At 40.6% G+C, this 18,954-nt stretch overlaps 1 protein-coding gene across 2 annotated transcripts in view; it reads right to left on the minus strand.

The window, feature by feature from the left end:
* Positions 1-18,388, minus strand: part of ZNF182 (zinc finger protein 182) — a 29,714-nt gene extending 11,326 nt beyond the window's left edge. For both annotated transcript variants that reach the window (XM_082864706.1, XM_082864705.1), the window contains exon 1: positions 18,336-18,388. In XM_082864706.1, coding sequence (XP_082720832.1) covers positions 18,336-18,350 — 15 coding nt within the window. In that variant the 5' untranslated portion in view covers positions 18,351-18,388. The remainder of the gene's footprint in view (positions 1-18,335) is intronic.
* Positions 18,389-18,954: the final 566 nt, after the last annotated feature.

Consider the following 18,954-nt stretch of genomic DNA (forward strand, 5'->3'; position numbering starts at 1 on the left):
AGTAGGCAGCTCCCAGCCCTTAGCTTCTCTCCCACTACCACCCCAAAAATGAAAATTAAAAAACAAACAAAACAGTGTCAGAACCAACTTTGTCAAAACTCTGGAAAACAAAGGTTTGCAGTAACCACATGGAATCAAGAAAAAGGCAACTTAAAAGACATCAGGAGGGCTTCCCTGGTGGCGCAGTGGTTGAGAGTCCGCCTGCCGATGCAAGGGACGCAGGTTCGTGCCCCAGTCCGGGAGGATCCCACATGCCGCGGAGCAGCTGGGCCTGTGAGCCATGGCCGCTGAGCCTGTGCTCCGCAACGGGAGAGGCCACAGCAGTGAGAGGCCCGCGTACCGCCAAAAAAAAAAAAAAAAAAGACATCAGGAAGACTTCATGGCATCTTTACTTGCCCCTCTCCTAAGAGACAGCAGTCTTGAAGCAGCAGCAGCCAATGTTCCCCATGTGGGACCCCCAACCCCTAATTCTAAAGGAAGCAGAGCAGACCTTATTCACAAATTAGTGTGTGTCTGTTCTAACCTGTCTGGGGCTACCAGAAAGACTGATGCAAGGTGCTCCTCTCTGTTTCACCTAACTCTGAACTCAGGCCAGAAAGCAGTAGGCATTGCTCTTAAAGGCTGCAAGGCAAACTAACAACCCAGAGATGCCTGGGGCAAAAGATTACAGTCCAGACAGACAACAGACTGCCTAAGGCCTGAGAGGAAATACTGGGGGGGATTCTTTGGGAAATTAGGACATTCAAAAGCACCCATGTACAGGGGAATGTAGAAAGCCACACATATGCCCAGGATAAGACTCATGCTCACAAGAGACCTTAGAAGACTCTAACTGCTCTAATTCTTCCTGAGCATAGAAAAATGAAAAGCTTCCAAATTTGTACAAGAACTGAGTATAAATTTGACACATAAACTCATTTAAGGTTGTACAAAATAGGAAAATGCAGACTAATCTCACTTATGAACAACAGTGCAAAAAATCCTAAATAAAATACAGTTAACCCTTGAACAACACGGGGGTTAATCTACGTATAACTTATAGTCAGCCCTCCATATCAGTGGTTTTCCACATCTGTGGATTCACCAAACATGGACTGTGTAGTACTGAAGTATTTACTATTGAAAAACATCCACATATAAGTGGACCCAAACAGTTCAAACCCATGTTGTCCAAGGGTCAACTGTATAAGCAAAAGGAATAGATCCACATGACCAATTAAAATTTATTCCAGGCATACAATGATAGTTCAATATTAGAAGATTCATTAACAAAAATCACCATTAAACAAACCTAAAGAGAAAACTTACATGATTAATCTAATTAATATAAGAAATGCTGATACAAAAATATTGAAACAGAATTCAGTACCCAATCCCAATTTAAAAAAAAAACAGTAAAGATTAGAATAAATGGTAATTTCCTTAAAATAACCAGATAGGAAGGAAGGGGGGGGGGAGAGAGAGAGAGAGAGAGGGAGGGAGGGAGGGACAGAGGAAGGAAGGAAGGAAGGAAGGAAGGAAGGAGGTTTTACATAGGGGCCTTGAGTCACCATGAATAGCATAACGATGTAAGTTTAGGTGGGGGCTGGCCACACCAGAAAGATCAACCACATGATTTAGGGTGGGGGTTTTGGGTCACTCCCAGAGGGGCTGGAGACAGACAGCAGCCACATGGACAATCATGCCTATAAAATGAAGCCCTAATTAAAAACTCTGGGGGACTTCCCTGGTGGTCCAATGGCTAAGACTCCACGCTCCCAATACAGGGGACCCAGGTTCGATCCCTGGTCTTGGAACTAGATCCCACATGCCGCAACTAAAGATCCTGCAGGCTGCAACTAAAAGATCCTGCATGCGGCAGTGAAGATCCCGAGTGCCACAACTAAGACCTGGTGCAGCCAAAATAAATAAATAAGTAAATGTTTACAAACAAACAAACAAAAAACTCTGAACACCGAGGATCACAAGAGCTTCCCTGGTTGACAGAACTCCATGTGTACTATCACACATCAATGCCAACCACACAAAGTCATGCACCCTGACTCCATGGGGAGAGAAAAATGGAAGCTCCATGTTTGGTACTTTCTGGGGCTCTGCCCTATGTACTTCTTCCCTTGGCAGGTTCCAATCTGTATCCTTCCCCTGTAAAAAGCCATAACCATGAGTATAACAGTTTTCAGTGAGTTCTGTGAGTCCCTCCAGTGAATTGTCAAACCCAAGGGTGACCTTGGGGACCCCCAAACTTGTAATTGGTGTCAGAAGTGAGGGTGGTCTCTTATTGGGACAGTTCCCTCTAACTTCAGAGTTGTCCAACTCTTCATAGATAGAATGATAGAAAGTCACAAACATGTAGTTATCCCTAAGTTATTTTATAAATTTAATGTGATCCCAATTTAAAAAACAAGCTTTTTAATGGTACTAAACAAGGTAGTACTAAAGATCATATCAAAAAATAAATGTGCAACAATAGCTAGAAAAGTCTGGAAAAGAAAAACTGTGAGGAAGGGAGTAGCCCTACCAAATACCAGAACATACTCTGATACAGGCATTCTCTTAAAGCACAGGGTGAAAGACCTACTTTTTAATAAGTGGTGCTGGGTCAACTGGAAAGCAATTTGGGAAAGGCTAAATTGGATCTATACCTCATTACATACACAAGTATAAACACCAAATGGATTGGGGGCTAAATGCAAAAAACGGAAACCAAACAAAGTACTAGAAGAAAGCATGGGTGAATGTCCATATAACCTGAATGGAGGGAAAGACTTTCTAACTATGAATAAAAATTCAGATGTAATAAAAGATTAATAAATACAACCACAAAAATATAAAAACACTTTGGTAGGTCCAAAGACAAATGACAAACCAGTGGGGGAAATCTGTTGTAACATATATCACAAATAAAGATTGCTGTAACATATATCACAGATAAAGATTAATATCCTTAATATATAAAGAACTCTTAAAAATCAAAGGGAAAAGAAGAACAAATATGTGATAGAAAATTAGACAAAAAACATAAGACAATTAACAAGAGATATAAAAATGGCTCTTATAGATATTTTATTTATTTTTTGGCTACACTATGAGCTTGCAGGATCTTAGTTCCCCAACTAGGAACTGAACCTGGGGCCATGGCAGTGAAAGCGCCGAATCCTAACCACTGGATCGCCAGGGAACTCCTGTAAATGGCTCTTAAATATATGAAATTACATTCAACTTTACTCATAATAATAGTAATGCTAATTAAAACTATACAGACATACCATTTCTTACCTAGCATATTAGAAAAACTTAAAAGCCAGACAATATACTCTGTTGGTACAGCCATAGAGAAACAGGTACTATCACACATTGTTGGTAGGAATGTTAAACAGTACAACCCTTATGGAAGGGAATTTAGCAATATCTAATAAATTGTGTTTACCCCTTTGACCCATCAATGCCACTTGTAGGAATTTACATAGAAGATATACTTGCACAAAAAGGAAACAACATATGCACAATATATTTCATTTCAGCATTATTCTTTTTTTTTTTTTTTGCGGTACGCGGGCCTCTCACTGTTGTGGCCCTCTCCCATTGTGGAGCACAGGCTCCAGACGCACAGGCTCAGTGGCCATAGCTCACAGGCCCAGCCACTCCGTGGCATGTGGGATCTTCCCGGACCGGGGCATGAACCCGTGTTCCCTGCATCGGCAGGCGGACTCTCAACCACTGCACCACCAGGGAAGCCCCAGCATTATTCTTTATTACAAAATACTGAAACAACCAAAATTCACATGTACATAGGAGAATGGTTGAACAAACTGGTACATCCACTAATAGAATACTATACAGCTATAAAAATGAACGAGTCACATAAACAGAACAATTAAAGTTCGTATGAAATCACAAAAGACTGAATAGACAAAGCAATCTTGAGAAAGGACAACAAAGCTGGCGGCATCACACACCCTAATTTCAAACTATATTACAAAGCTATAGTAATCAAAATAGTATGGTACTTGCATAAAAACAGAACATAGATCAATGGAACAGAATAGAAGGCCCAGAAATAATCCCATGCATAAATGGTCAATTAATTTATGACAAAGGAGCCAAGACTATACAATGGGGAATAGACAGCCTCTTCAATAAATTCTAAAATAAACTGTGTTGGGAAAACTGGACAGCCACATGCAAAAGAATGAAACTGGAGCACTATCTTATACTATGTGCAAAAATTAACTCAAAATGGATTAAAGACTTGAACATAAGACCCCAAACCATAAAATTCCTAGAATAAAACATAGGTAGTAAGCTCCTTGACAATGGTCTCGGTAATGATTTTTTTTGCATTTGACACCAAAAGCAAGGCAACAAAAGCAAAACTCAACAAATAGGACTACATTGAAAAAAAAGAGCTTCAGTACACCAAAGGAATCCATCAACAAAATGAAAAGGCAACCTACCAGATAGGAGAAAACATCTGCAAATCATATAATTGATAAGGGGTTAATATCCAAAATATATAAAGAACTCACACAACTCAGTATCAAAAAAACAAACAACCCAATTAAAAAATAAGCAGAGGGGGTTTCCCTGGTGGCGCAGTGGTTGAGAGTCCGCCTGCCAATGCAGGGGACATGGGTTCGTGCCCCGGTCTGGGAAGATCCCACATGCCGCAGAGCGGCTGGGCCCGTGAGCCATGGCCGCTGAGCCTGCACGTCTGGAGCCTGTGCTCCACAACGGGAGAGGCCACAACAGTGAGATGCCCGCGTACCGCAAAAAAAAAAAAAAAGCAGAGGACCTGAATAGACATTTTTCCAAAGAATACATACAGATGGCCAACAGGCACATTAGAAGATGCACTAATCATCAGAGAAATGCAAATCAAAACTACAATGAGCTATCATCTCACACCTGTCAGAATGGCCATTATCAAAGAGACAAGCAGTAGCAAGTGTCAGCAAGGATGTGGAGAAAAGGGAATCCTTGTGCACTGTTAGTGAGAATGTAAATTGGTGCAGCCATTAGGGAAAACAGTATAGAGGTCCTTCAAAAAATTAAAAATAGGGCTTCCCTGCTGGCGCAGTGGTTGAGAGTCTGCCTGCCGATGCAGGGGACACAGGTTTGTGCCCCGGCCCGGAAGGATACCACATGCCATGGAGTGGCTAGGCCCGTGAGCCATGGCCACCAAGCCCGTGTGTCCGGAGGCTGTGCTGCACAATGGGAGAGGCCACAACAGTGAGAGGCCCGCGTACTGCAAAAAAAAAAAAAATTAAAAATAGAAATACCATATGATCCAGCAATTCCACTTCTGGGTATTTATTCAAAAGGAAACAAAAACACTGACTGGAAAAGATATTTGCACCTTCATGTTCACTGCAGCATTACTTCCAATAGCCAAGACAAGGACTCAGCCTAAGTGTCCATGGCTGGATCAATGGATTAAGAAAATGTGATAAGGAGGCTAGGAAGATGGCGGAAGAGTAAGATGCGGAGATCACCTTCCTCCCCACAGATACACCAGAAATACAACTACACGTGGAACAACTCCTACAGTACACCTACTGAACGCTGGCAGAAGACCTCAGACCGCCCAAAAGGCAAGAAACTCCCCACGTACCTGGGTAGGGCAAAAGAAAAAAGAATAAACAGAGACAAAAGAATAGGGACGGGGCCCACACTAGTGGGAGGGAGCTATGAAGGAGGAAAGGTTTCCACACACTAGGAAGGCCCTTCACAGGCAGACTGTGGGTGGCGGAGCGGGGAGCTTCGGAGCCACGGAGGAGATCGCAGCCACAGGGGTGCGGAGGGCAAAGCGGAGAGATTCCCGCACAGAGGAGTGGTGCCAACTGGCACTCACCAGCCTGAGAGCCATCTCTGCTCACCCGCCGGGGCGGGTGGGGGCTGGGAGCTGAGGCTTGGGCTTCGGAGGTCGGATCCCAGGGAGAGGACTGGGGTTGGCGGCGCGAACACAGCCTGAAGGGGTTAGTGCACCACGGCTAGCCGGGAGGGAGTCTGGGAAAAGGTCTGGACCTGCCGAAGAGGCAAGAAACTTTTTCTTCCCTCTTTGTTTCCTGGTGCGCGAGGAGATTCAGAGCGCTGTTTAAAGGACCTCCAGAGACGGGCGCGAGCCGCGGCTATCAGCACAGACCCCAGAGACGGGCATGAGACGCTAAGGCCACTGCTGCTTACACCAAGAAGCCTGTGTGCGAGCACAGGTCACTATCCCCACCTCCCCTCACGGGAGCCTGTGCAGCCTGACACTGCCAGGGTCCCATGATCCAGGGACAACGTCCCCAGGAGAACGCATGGTGCGCCTCAGGCTGGTGCAATGTCAGGCCGGCCTCTGCTGTCACAGGGTTGCCCTGCATCCGTGCCCCTCCCTCCCCCCGGCCTGAGTGAGCCAGAGCCCCTGAATCAGCGGCACCTTTAACCCCGTCCTGTCTGAGCGAAGAACAGACGCCCTCCGGCGACCTACATGCAGAGGCAGGGCCAAATCCAAAGCAGAGCCCCGGGAGCTGAGCGAACAAAGAAGATAAAGGGAAATTTCTCCCAGCAGCCTCAGGAGCAGCGGACTAAAGCTCCACAATCAACTTGATGTACCCTGCATCTGTGGAATACCTGAATAGACAACGAATCATCCCAAATTAAGGAGGTGGACTTTGAGAGCAAGATATATTATTTTTTCCCCTTTTCCTCTTTTTGTGAGTCTGTATGTGTATGCTTCTGTGTGAGATTTTGTCTGTATAGCTTTGCTTTCACCATTTGTCCTAGGGTTCTGTCCATCTGTTTTTTGTTTTACTTAAAAATTTTTTTTCTTAATAATTATCTTTTATTTTAATAACTTTATTTTATTTTATCTTACTTTATTTTATTTTATCCTCTTTCTTTCTCTTTCTTTCTTCCTTCCTTCCTTTCTTTCTTTTCTTTCTTTTTTTTCTTTCTTTCTACTTTTTCTCCCTTTTATTCTGAGCCGTGTGGATGAATGGCTCTTGGTGCTGCAGCCAGGAGTCAGTGCTGTGCCTCTGAGGTGGGAGAGCCAACTTCAGGACACAGTTGGTCCACAAGAGACCTCCCAGATCCATGTAATATCAAACAGTGAAAATCTCCCAGAGATCTCCATCTCAACACCAACACCCAGCTTCACTCAACGATCAGCAAGCTACAGTGCTGGACACCCTATGCCAAACAACTACCAAGACAGGAACACAACCCCACCCATTAGCAGGGAGGCTGCCTAAAATCATAATAAGGCCACAGACACCCCAAAACACACCACCAGATGTGGACCTACCTACCAGAAAGACAAGATCCCGCCTCATCCACCAGAACACAGGCACTAGTCCCCTCCGCCAGGAAGCCTACACAACCCACTGAACCAACTTTAGACACTGGGGACAGGCACCAAAAACAAAGGGAACTACGAACCTGCAGCCTGCAAAAATGAGACCCTGAACACAGTAAGATAAGCAAAATGAGAAGACAGAAAAACACACAGCAGATGAAGGAGCAAGATAAAAACCCACCAGACCTAACAAATGAAGAGGAAATAGGCAGTCTACCTGAAAAAGAATTCAGAATAACAATAGTAAAGATGATCCAAAATCTTGGAAATAGAATAGAGAAAATACAAGAAACATTTAACAAGGCCCTAGAAGAACTAAGGAGGAAAGAAGCAATGATGAACAAAACAATAAAGGAAATTAAAAATACTCTAGGGCTTCCCTGGTGGCGCAGTGGTTGAGAGTCCGCCTGCTGATGCAGGGGACATGGGTTTGTGCCCCGGTCTGGGAAGATCCCACATGCCGCAGAACAGCTGAGCCCGTGAGCCATGGACGCTGAGCCTTCACGTCTGGAGCCTGTGCTCTGCAACAGGAGAGGCCACAACAGTGAGAGGCCCGCGTACTGCAAAAAAAAAAAAAAAAAATACTCTAGATGGGATCAATAGCAGAATAACTGAGGCTGAAGAACGGATAAGTAACCTGGAAGATAAAATAGTGGAAATAACTACTGCAGAGCAGAATAAAGAAAAAAACAATGAAAAGAACTGAGGACAGTCTCAGAGACCTCCGGGACAACACTGAACGCACCAACATTCGAATTACAGGGGTCCCGGAAGAATAAGAGAAAAAGAAAGGGACTGAGAAAATATTTGCAGAGATTACAGTTGAAAACTTCCCTAATATGGGAAAGGAAATAGTTAATCAAGTCCAGGAAGCACAGAGAGTCCCATACAGGATAAATCCAAGGAGAAACACACCAAGACACATATTAATCAAACTGTCAAAAATTAAATACAAAGAAAACATATTAAAAGCAGCAAGGGAAAAACAACAAATAACACACAAGGGAATCCCCATAAGGTTAACAGCTGATCTTTCAGCAGAAACTCTGCAAGCCAGAAGGGACTGGCAGGACATATTGAAAGTGTTGAAGGAGAAAAACCTGCAACCAAGATTACTCTACCCAGCAAGGATCTCATTCAGATTTGATGGAGAAATTAAAACCTTTACAGAGCAGCAAAAGCTGAGAGAGTTCAGCACCACCAAACCAGCTTTACAACAAATGCTAAAGGAACTTCTCTAGGCAGGAAACACAAGAGAAGGAAAAGACGTACAGTAACAAACCCAAAACAATTAAGAAAATGGGAATAGGAACATACATACTGATAATTACTGTAAATTTAAATGGATTAAATGCTCCCACCAAAAGACACAGACTGGCTTCTGGATACAAAAACAAGACCCATATATATGCTGTCTACAAGAGACCCACTTCAGACCTAGAGACACATACAGACTGAAAGTGAAGGGATGGAAAAAGATATTCCATGCAAATGGAAATGAAAAGGAAGCTGGAGTAGCAATTCTCATATCTGACAAAATAGACTTTAAATTAAAGAATATTACAAGAGACAAAGGAGGACACTACATAATGATCAAGGGATCGATCCACAAAGAAGATATAACAATTGTAAACATTTATGCACCCAGCATAGAAGCACCTCAATACATAAGTCAAATACTAACAGCCATAAAAGGGGAAATCAACAGTAACACATTCATAGTAGGGGACTTTAACACCCCACTTTCACCAATGGACAGATCATCCAAAATGAAAATAAATAAGGAAACACAAGCTTTAAATGATACATTAAACAAGATGGACTTAATTGATATTTATAGGACATTCCATCCAAAAACAACAGAATACACATTTTTCTCAAGTGCTCATGGAACATTCTCCAGGATAGATCGTATCTTGGGTCACAAATCAAGCCTTGGTAAATTTAAGAAAATTGAAATTGTATCAAGTATCTTTTCCAACCACAACGTTATGAGACTAGATATCAATTACAGGAAAAGATATGTAAAAAATACAAACACATGGAGGCTAAACAATACACTACTTCATAACGGAGTGATCACTGAAGAAATCAAAGAGGAAATCAAAAAATACCTAGAAACAAATGACAGAGGAGACACGACAACCCAAAACCTATGGGATGCAGCAAAAGCAGTTCTAAGAGGGAAGTTTATACCAATACAATCCTACCTTAAGAAACAGGAAACATCTCGAATAAACAACCTAACCTTGCACCTAAAGCACTTAGAGAAAGAAGAACAAAAAACCCCCAAAGTTAGCAGAAGGAAAGAAATCATAAAGGTCAGATCAGAAATAAATGAAAAAGAAATGAAGGAAACGATAGCAAAGATCAATAAAACTAAAAGCTGGTTCTTTTGGAAGACAAACAAAATAGATAAACCATTAGCCAGACTCATCAAGAAAAAAAAGGGAGAAAACTCAAATCAATAGAATTAGAAATGAAAAAGAAGTAACAACTGACACTGCAGAAATACAAAAGATCATGAGAGATTACTACAAGCAACTCTATGCCAATAAAATGGACAACCCGGACGAAATGGACAAATTCTTAGAAATGCACAACATGCCAAGACTGAATCAGGAAGAAATAGAAAATATGAACAGACCAGTCACAAGCACTGAAATTGAAACTGTGATTAAAAATCTTCCAACAAACAAAAGCCCAGGACCAGATGGCTTCACAGGCCAATTTTATCAAACATTTAGAGAAAAGCTAACACCTATCCTTCTCAAGCTCTTCCAAAATATAGCAGAGGGAGGAACACTCCCAAACTCATTCTACGAGGCCACCATCACCCTGATACCAAAACCAGACAAGGATGTCACAAAGAAAGAAAACTACAGGCCAATAACACTGATGAACATAGATGCAAATATCCTCAACAAAATACTAGCAAAGAGAATCCAACAGCACATTAAGAGGATCATACACCATGATCAAATGGGGTTTATTCCAGAAATGCAAGCATTCTTCAATATACGCAAATCAATCAATGTGATAAACCATATTAACAAATTGAAGGAGAACAACCATATGATCATCTCAACAGATGCAGACAAAGCTTTCGACAAAATTCAACACCCATTTATGATAAAAACACTGCAGAAAGTAGGCACAGAGGGAACTTTCCTCAACATAATAAAGGCCATATATGACAAACCCACAGCCAACATCATCCTCAATGGTGAAAGGCTCAAACCATTTCCACTAAGATCAGGAACAAGACAAGGTTGCCCACTCTCACCACTTATTCAACATAATTTTGGAAGTTTTAGCCACAGCAATCAGAGAAGAAAATGAAATAAAAGGAATCCAAACCGTTAAAGAAGAAGTAAAGCTGTCACTGTTTGCAGATGACATGATACTATACATAGAGAATCCTAAAGATGCTACCAGAAAACGACTAGAGCTAATCAATGAATCTGGTAAAGTAGCAGGATACAAAATTAATGCACAGAAATCTCTAGCATTCCTATACACTAATGATGAAAAATCTGAAAGTGAAATCAAGAAAACACTCCCATTTACCATTGCAACAAAAAGAATAAAATATCTAGGAATAAACCTACCTAAGGAGACAAAAGACCTGTATGCAGAAAATTATGACACTGATGAAAGAAATTAAAGATGATACAAATAGATGAAGAGAGATACTATGTTCCTGGATTGGAAGAATCAACATTTTGAAAATGACTCTACTACCCAAAGCAATCTACAGATTCAATGCAATCCCTATCAAACTACCACTGGCATTTTCCACAGAACTAGAACAAAATATTTCACAATTTGTATGGAAACACAAAAGACCCCGAATAGACAAAGCAATCTTGAGAACGAAAAACGGAGCTGGAGGAATCAGGCTCCCTGACTTCAGACTATGGTAGAAAGCTACAGTAATCAAGACAGTATGGTCCTCGCACAAAAACAGAAATATAGATAAACGGAACAGGATAGAAAGCCCAGAGATAAACCCACGCACATATGGTCACCTTATCTTTGATAAAGGAGGCAAGAATATACAGTGGAGAAAAGACAGCCTCTTCAATAAGTGGTGCTGGGAAAACTGGACAGGTACCTGTAAAAGTATGAGGTTAGAACACTCCCTAACAGTGTACACAAAAATAAGCTCAAAATGGATTAAAGACCTAAATGTAAGGCCAGAAACTATCAAAGTCTTAGAAAAAAACAAAGGCAGAACACTCTTATGACATAAATCACAGCAAGATCCTTTTTGACCCACCTCTTAGAGAAATGGAAATAAAAACAAAAATAAACAAATGGGACCTAATGAAACTTCAAAGCTTTTGCACAGCAAAGGAAACCATAAACAAGACCAAAAGACAACCCTCAGAATGGAAGAAAATATTTGCAAATGAAGCAACTGACAAAGGATTAATCTCCAAAATTTACAAGCAGCTCATGCAGCTCAATATCAAAAAAACAAACAACCGAATCCAAAATTGGGCAGAAGACCTAAATAGACATTTCTCCAAAGAAGATATACAGATTGCCAACAAACACATGAAAGAATGCTCAACATCATTAATCATTAGAGAAATGCAAATCAAAACTACAATGAGCTATCATCTCACACCTGTCAGAATGGTCATTATCAAAGAGACAAGCAATAGCAAGTGTCAGCAAGGATGTGATCATTTTGCAATATACAGAAATATCAAATCATTGTGTTGTACACCTGAAGCTAATATAATGTCATATGTCAATTATATCTCAATTAAAATAAAATGAATGAGGACAATATTTATAAACATACATGCAGCAATTTCTAGGTTATATTGTTAAGGGATAAAAGCAAAGTGCAAAAGACTCTATAAATAAAGTATACTACCTTTTTGAAGGAAGGGGAAATTTTTAAAATATACCTTTATTTGCTTCTTTTGAAAAGAAACACTATAAGCATAAATCAGAGGCTAACAAGATTGGTTATCTCCAAGGTAGAGTGAGAATGGGGTAGAAGGTACAGGGGAGAGGTGACAACTATGTGTATATATTTCTGTATGGTTTTGTCTCTTCAAATCATATTAACATTTTACATATAAAGAATAAAATTAAATCAACAAAAATGGAAAGAAATAAAATCTAAAATGGAATACAAACAGAAAAAAATGAACTTAACTGTATACCAAATAAATAACATAAGCACACTAGATTGGAAAAGGAAAAATTCATTCAAGTAACTTCTAAACAGAGTACTTTGATTACATATCCTCAGTATAAAAAAGGCATGCAAACAAATCATGTACTGTACTCAATAGGTTTATTTTTCACAGATGTGGGTGCATGAATTCTGATTCTACTTTCTGTATATTGTAAGACTGAGCAAATGAGTCAATATATTGATGCTAGGATCCAGTGCTCTCACTGTTGGTGAAGGCAGATGCAAATATGGAATGAGAGAGGTCTAAGAAGATTCCTGGGATATTGTATGAATTCAAGGTATGTGTGTGTGTATATACAGACACACACATACATACACAGACATATAAATAGAGACACACACACAGAGTTCACTGAAAGGGCCTAGAAGTAATGACGCCCAGCAGCAATGAGCACACCCAGCACCCAGATTTTGATTTCTATAAATAATTATTTACTAACAGGAACCAGTGCTCCTTGAAGAAATGGCTGATTCTAGGTCTGGGGTAGGGAAAGTAAAAGATGGAGGCTGGAACATCTTATTACGTCGAAACTAAGGAAGTGCTCAGAAAATTATCAGGATGTGACAAAAGGACACAAAAGCCAGCTTAAAGGGACTCCCACTGGATAACTCAGGGACAAGTGAGCAGCAAACTAAACAGTGACAGTAATGGATTATAATCCACTGAAAAAAATTATAATCCATAAAAATAAAAATACTGTATTACTGATATAAATAAATAAATAAGAGGAAGTCCCACCTGCTAACACCATCACTTACCTTGGGCATTAGGATACCAACATGTGAATTTTGGGGGCACACAAACATCTATAGACCATAGCAAAGGTCAACAAACAAAAATCAATCATATTTCTATATACTGGCAATGAATACTCGCAACTGGAATTTTTAAAAACAAAACCATTTACAATGGCTTAAAAAATGAAACATGCCATGTTGTTATGGAGTGAACTGTTTCCTCCCCTAAAATTCTTAAGTTGATGCCCAAACCCCCAATGTGACTGTATTTGGAGATGGGGCCTTTAAGAAGGTAATTAAGGTTATATGAAGCCATAAGAGTGGGGTCTAATCCAACAGGACTGGCGTCCTTCTAAAAATAGGAAGAAACACCAGAGCTCCCTCTCACTCTGCAGATGCACAAAGGAAAGACTGTGTGAGGACAGTGAGAAGGCAGCCGTCTACAAGGAAGAAAGTTGTCACCAGAAACCAACCCTGATCTGGGACTTCCAGCCTCCAGAACTGTGAGAAAATAAATTTCTGTTGTTTAAGCTACTCAGTCTGTGGCGTCTTATGGCAGCCTGAGCAGACTAATACACAATGTATACGCTCTGTATGTTGAAAATTACAAAATGATGATGAAATGAATAAAAGATCAAAATAAATGGAGAGACATACTGTGTTGGACTGGAAGACACAACATAATAAAGATGTCAATTCTCCCCAAATTGATCTATAGGTTTAACTCAATTCCTATCAAAATCCTAGCAAGGGGACTTCCCTGATGGCACAGAGGTTAAGAATCCACCTGCCAATGCAGGGAACACGGGTTCAAGCTCTGGTCCAGGAAGATCCCACATGCCGTGGAGCAACTAAGCCTGTGTGCCACAACTACTGAGCCCACGTGCCACAACTACTGAAGCCCGCACACCCTAGAGCCCGTGCACCACAACTACTGAGCCCACGTGCTGCAACTACTGAAGCCCACACGCCTAGAGGCTGTGCTCTGGAACAGGAGAAGCCACCACAATGAGAAGCCCGCACACAACAGAGTAACCCCTGCTTGCCGCAACCAGAGAAAGCCCGCGCAACGAAGACACAACACAGCCCAAAAAAATTAATTAAATTATTCTAAAATTGATATATAATGACAAAGGCAAAGGAACAAGAATAGCCAAAATTTTTTGAAAAAGTAGAATAAAGTTGGAGAAGTCATACTACCTGATTTCAAGACTTACCATAAAGCTGCAGTAATGAAGACAGTGTGGTACTGGCAGAGGGTTAGATACACAGATCAATAGAACAGAAGAGAGTGGAGAAATAGACCCCACAAATATGGCCAACTTATTTTTGACAAACCATAAAATCAATTCAACGGAGAAAAGGTGGTCCTTTCAACAAATGGGGTTAGAACAAATAGAAATCCATTTGCAAAATTATGAACCACGACCTAATCCTTACACCTTACATAAAAATTAATGCAAAATTGATCTTAGGTCTAAATGTAAACCTAAAACTGTAAAACTTATAGAATAGGAGAAAATCTTCATGACCTAGGGTGATATTGTGATCTATAATAAGAAATATATTTTTGGTCTTAGCTCCCAATTTCTGGCAGAAAGAGCTCCTGAAACCCTTGGAGTTTCTTAAGTGAGGAAAGCAATAAAGGTGTCTTTTGTTATGTTAATGAGATGACTTTGGGACCCCCACCTAAGGAGGGGGAGCTGGTTGACAGGAGAACCAACCACGTGATTAGAAGGTTGGAACTTTTAGTCCCGACCCCTAACCTCAGGGAAGGGGAGAGGGGCCGGAAGTTGAATCAAAAGCCAATTGCCAAATAAATAAATAACAACAACGCCAATGAGTTAATCAATCATGCCTATGTAATGAAGTCTCCATAAAAACCCAAAAGGACTGGGTTCAGAGAGATTCTGAATTGGTAGACACATGGAGGTGCTAGGAGAGCGACACACCTGGACCTAGAGAGGGTATGGAAGCTCCACGCCTCTTCCCATATACTTTGCCCTTACATATCTCTTCCATCTGCATGTTCATCTGTATCCTTTATCATATCCTTTAAAAAACTGGGAAACGTGTTTCCCTGAGTTCTGTGAGACACTCTAGCAAATTAGTCGAACTCAAAGAGGGGCTCGTTGGAAGCTCCAATCAATAGCTGGTTGGTCAGAAGCACAAGTGATAAGCACTGGGCTTTTGACTGGCATCTTAAGTTGGGAGGTGGGGGCAGTCTTGTGGAACTGAGCCCTTAACCTTGGGATCTGACACAACCTCCAGGTAGATAGTGTCAGAATTAAGTTGTAGAACACCCAGCTGGTGTCACACAGAATTGCTTGTTCTGGGCGGAAACCTCCACACATTTGGTGACCAGAAGTATCAGAAGTGAAGCGTTCTGTGTGAGAGTAAAGGAAGATTCACAGGAGTGACACAGTACGAAAGAACTGGGGTTTTCTCTACATAGGAGGTAGAAGACTAGAGGTTTTCCATTTCACCTAGTGTTAGGCAAAGAGTTCTTAGACCTGACACCAAAAGCACAACCCATAAAGGAAATGGTTTATAAACTGGACATTTTCAAAGTTAAAAATTCTTGCTCTGTGAACAACACTATTAAATGAAAAGACAAGCTACACACTTGGAGAAAATATTTACAAACCATGGATCTGACACAGGACTTGTACACAGAATATATAAAGAACTCTCAAAACTCAGTAGTGATTGGTCTTCCCTGGTGGCGCAGAGGTTAAGAATCCGCCTGCCAATGCCGGGGACACGGGTTCGAGCCCTGGTCCGGGAAGATCCCACATGCCTCAGAGCAACTAAGCCCATGTGCCACAACTACTGAGCCTGCACTCTACAGCCCTCGAGCCACAACTACTGAGCCCACGTGCCACAACTACTGAAGCCCACGCACGTAGAGCCTGTGCTCTGCAACAAGAGAACCACTGCAATGAGAAGCCCGCACACCGCAACGAAGAGTAGCCCCCGCTCGCCACAACTAGAGAAAGCCCGCCCACAGCAACGAAGACCCAACACAGCCAAAAATAAATTAATTAATTTTTAAAAACCTCAATAGTGATAAAACAAACAATCCAATTTAAAAATGGGCAGAAGACCTGATTGGACACTTTGCCAAAGAGGATATGTAAAAAGTAAATAAGTATATATAAAGATATTCAACATCATTGGCCATTAGGGCAATGCAAATTAAAGCCATTATGAGATAACACTACACACTAGAATGAGTAAAATTAAAAACGCAGTTGACCCTTGAACAACATGGGTTTGAGCTGCATGGGTCCACTTATATGTGGATTTTTTTCAATAAATGCATACTACAGTACTACACGATCTGCAAGTTAGTTGGAAACACACATACAGAGGGCCGATTGTAGGTGGATTTTCAACTACTGGGGGAGTCAGTGCCCCTAACCCCAGCGTTATTCAAGTGTCAACTGTACTGACAACAAGTGCTGGCAAAAATGTGAAGCAATTGGAATTCTTAAACATTACTGGTAGAAATGAAAAATAATTCAACCATCCTAGAAAACAATTTGGCAGATTCCTAAAAAGTTAACATACACTTACCACATGACCCGGCAATCCAATATTTACTCTAGAGAAATGAAAACATATGTTCACACAAAAACCTGTATATGAATGTTTAAAGTAGCTCTACTCACAACTGCCAAAAACTGAAAATAATTCAAATGTCTTTCAAAAGGAGAATGGATAAATAAGCTGTGGTACATCTACATCATGGAATGCCACTCAGCACTAAAAAGCAAAGAACTATGGACACACACAACTTGGCTGAATCTCCAGGGAATCATACTGAGTGAAAAAAAATCTAATCTCAAAAGGTTACAGACTATGTGATTTGATTTATATCACATTCTTGAAATGACAAAATTCTAGAAATGGAGAACAGATCAGTAATTGCTAGAAGTCTAGGCATAGGGTGAGGGGGGGAAAGGGATTGATGTGGCTATAAAAGGGTAACATAAGGGATCCTTGTGGTGATGGAACTGTGTCTTAACCATATCAATGTGAATATCGTGGTTGTGACATTGTGCTATGATTTTGCAAGATGCTACCATTGATGCAAACTGGGTAAAGGATACATGAGATCTCTCTGTATTAATTTTACAACTGCATGTCAATCAATTGTTGCAAAAGAAAGTTTAATTTGTAAAAAGAAAAGTTATATACTGTATGATACCATTTATATGACATCCCTGAAGAGATAAAACTCTAGTGACACAGAACAGGTCTGTGGTTGCCTGAGGTTACAGGGAGGGGAGGATATGACTAAAAGGGGTTGCATGAGGCAGCTCTTTGGCGGGATGAAACTATTCTCTATCCCATAGATTAGTTATAACAATCTACGTAGGTGTTAACATTTATCGACCTGAACAACAAAATCAACTTTACAGTACACTAATTTTAATAATAAAAAAAATTTAAGTGAAAGAAAAAAGATGGTGGGCTGTGGGTGCCTATAGGACTTTGTCCCTGGCCAAATGAGAATCAAAAGTCCAACTGAGAAAATTACTTCAGCAAAATCATTTGGAAGACAAACAAATTCCCTAAGATATTTCATTCCCAAATTACATCTAGATATTATGTCTCCAGCTCACTGAAGAATGCTGTAAGGAATACCTGCAGGAAACCAGAGACTGCATTTATCATTAGGCTGTGATTGAGGACAATTCCACCATTCACACGAAGATTCAGCAAAGAAAGGCCTTGAAAGGCAATTGCAGGAAACCTTTACTTCCCTGAGGGCTTGATGTGTTCTCTCCTTGATGAGTAAAGTGAGCCAGACTACCTCTGGCTGCCAGAGAAATTTGCAACTCAACTAATATTGTACTGCGTAACTGTCTGTTGCCCTAAGTCATTTGTCTACATTCTAACCTGGCCTTGCTGCTGTCTCATTTTCCCTGATTCTAATGCTTATTTATAAATAATTTTCTTTTATGTCTGAGATTCCTACATCACTCATCACATTCATGGTAAAATAAAAGAAGGAACACACAATATCCTTACCTGGGCTTTGGCCATTTCCTGCTCTTCTTGGGAAAAGACAGATGTATGAAGCCTGAGCTAAAAGAGTGGAGAAGTGGAGAGCATATGAGAGACCCCATCAGGCTTCCAGTGCCCAGAATTATCGGCCTAGAAATCCCCTCACATGAAGCTGCTCTGTGGAAGTTTGGGCGACCATGTGGTTTTAACAACCACTTGTGTATTCTTGAGTATTTTCCTCATGTGAACATCTAACACAAAAGGTTTTCTTCTATACATACTTGTGTACTGACTCAGAAATTGTATTTCTAGGTATTTTCCTTAATGAAATAATGTATCATAATTTCTCTTTAAGTACCTTCATCTCAGCATTGACTTTAACAATGCCAAACTTAAACGATCCTCTATGACCCATGATATGGGATTAATAAGGAAATACAAGGGATTAAATTCTATGTAGCTACTGAAAATAATGTTGTATGGTACTGTACACTTATTATCTGTGTATTTTCTGTACATATATCTAAATTACAAGTTTTTTAAATGTTACAGAATAAATCTTTAAGCTGAATCGCAGTAACTTCTAAATGAAAACAAAGGCAGGTTATCAAACTTCAGGAACCCATTTTAAAACCATACGTTA

The sequence above is a fragment of the Leucopleurus acutus genome (genome assembly GCF_964270905.1).
Source record: "Leucopleurus acutus genome assembly, chromosome: X".
Classification (NCBI taxonomy): Eukaryota; Metazoa; Chordata; class Mammalia; order Artiodactyla; family Delphinidae; genus Leucopleurus; species Leucopleurus acutus.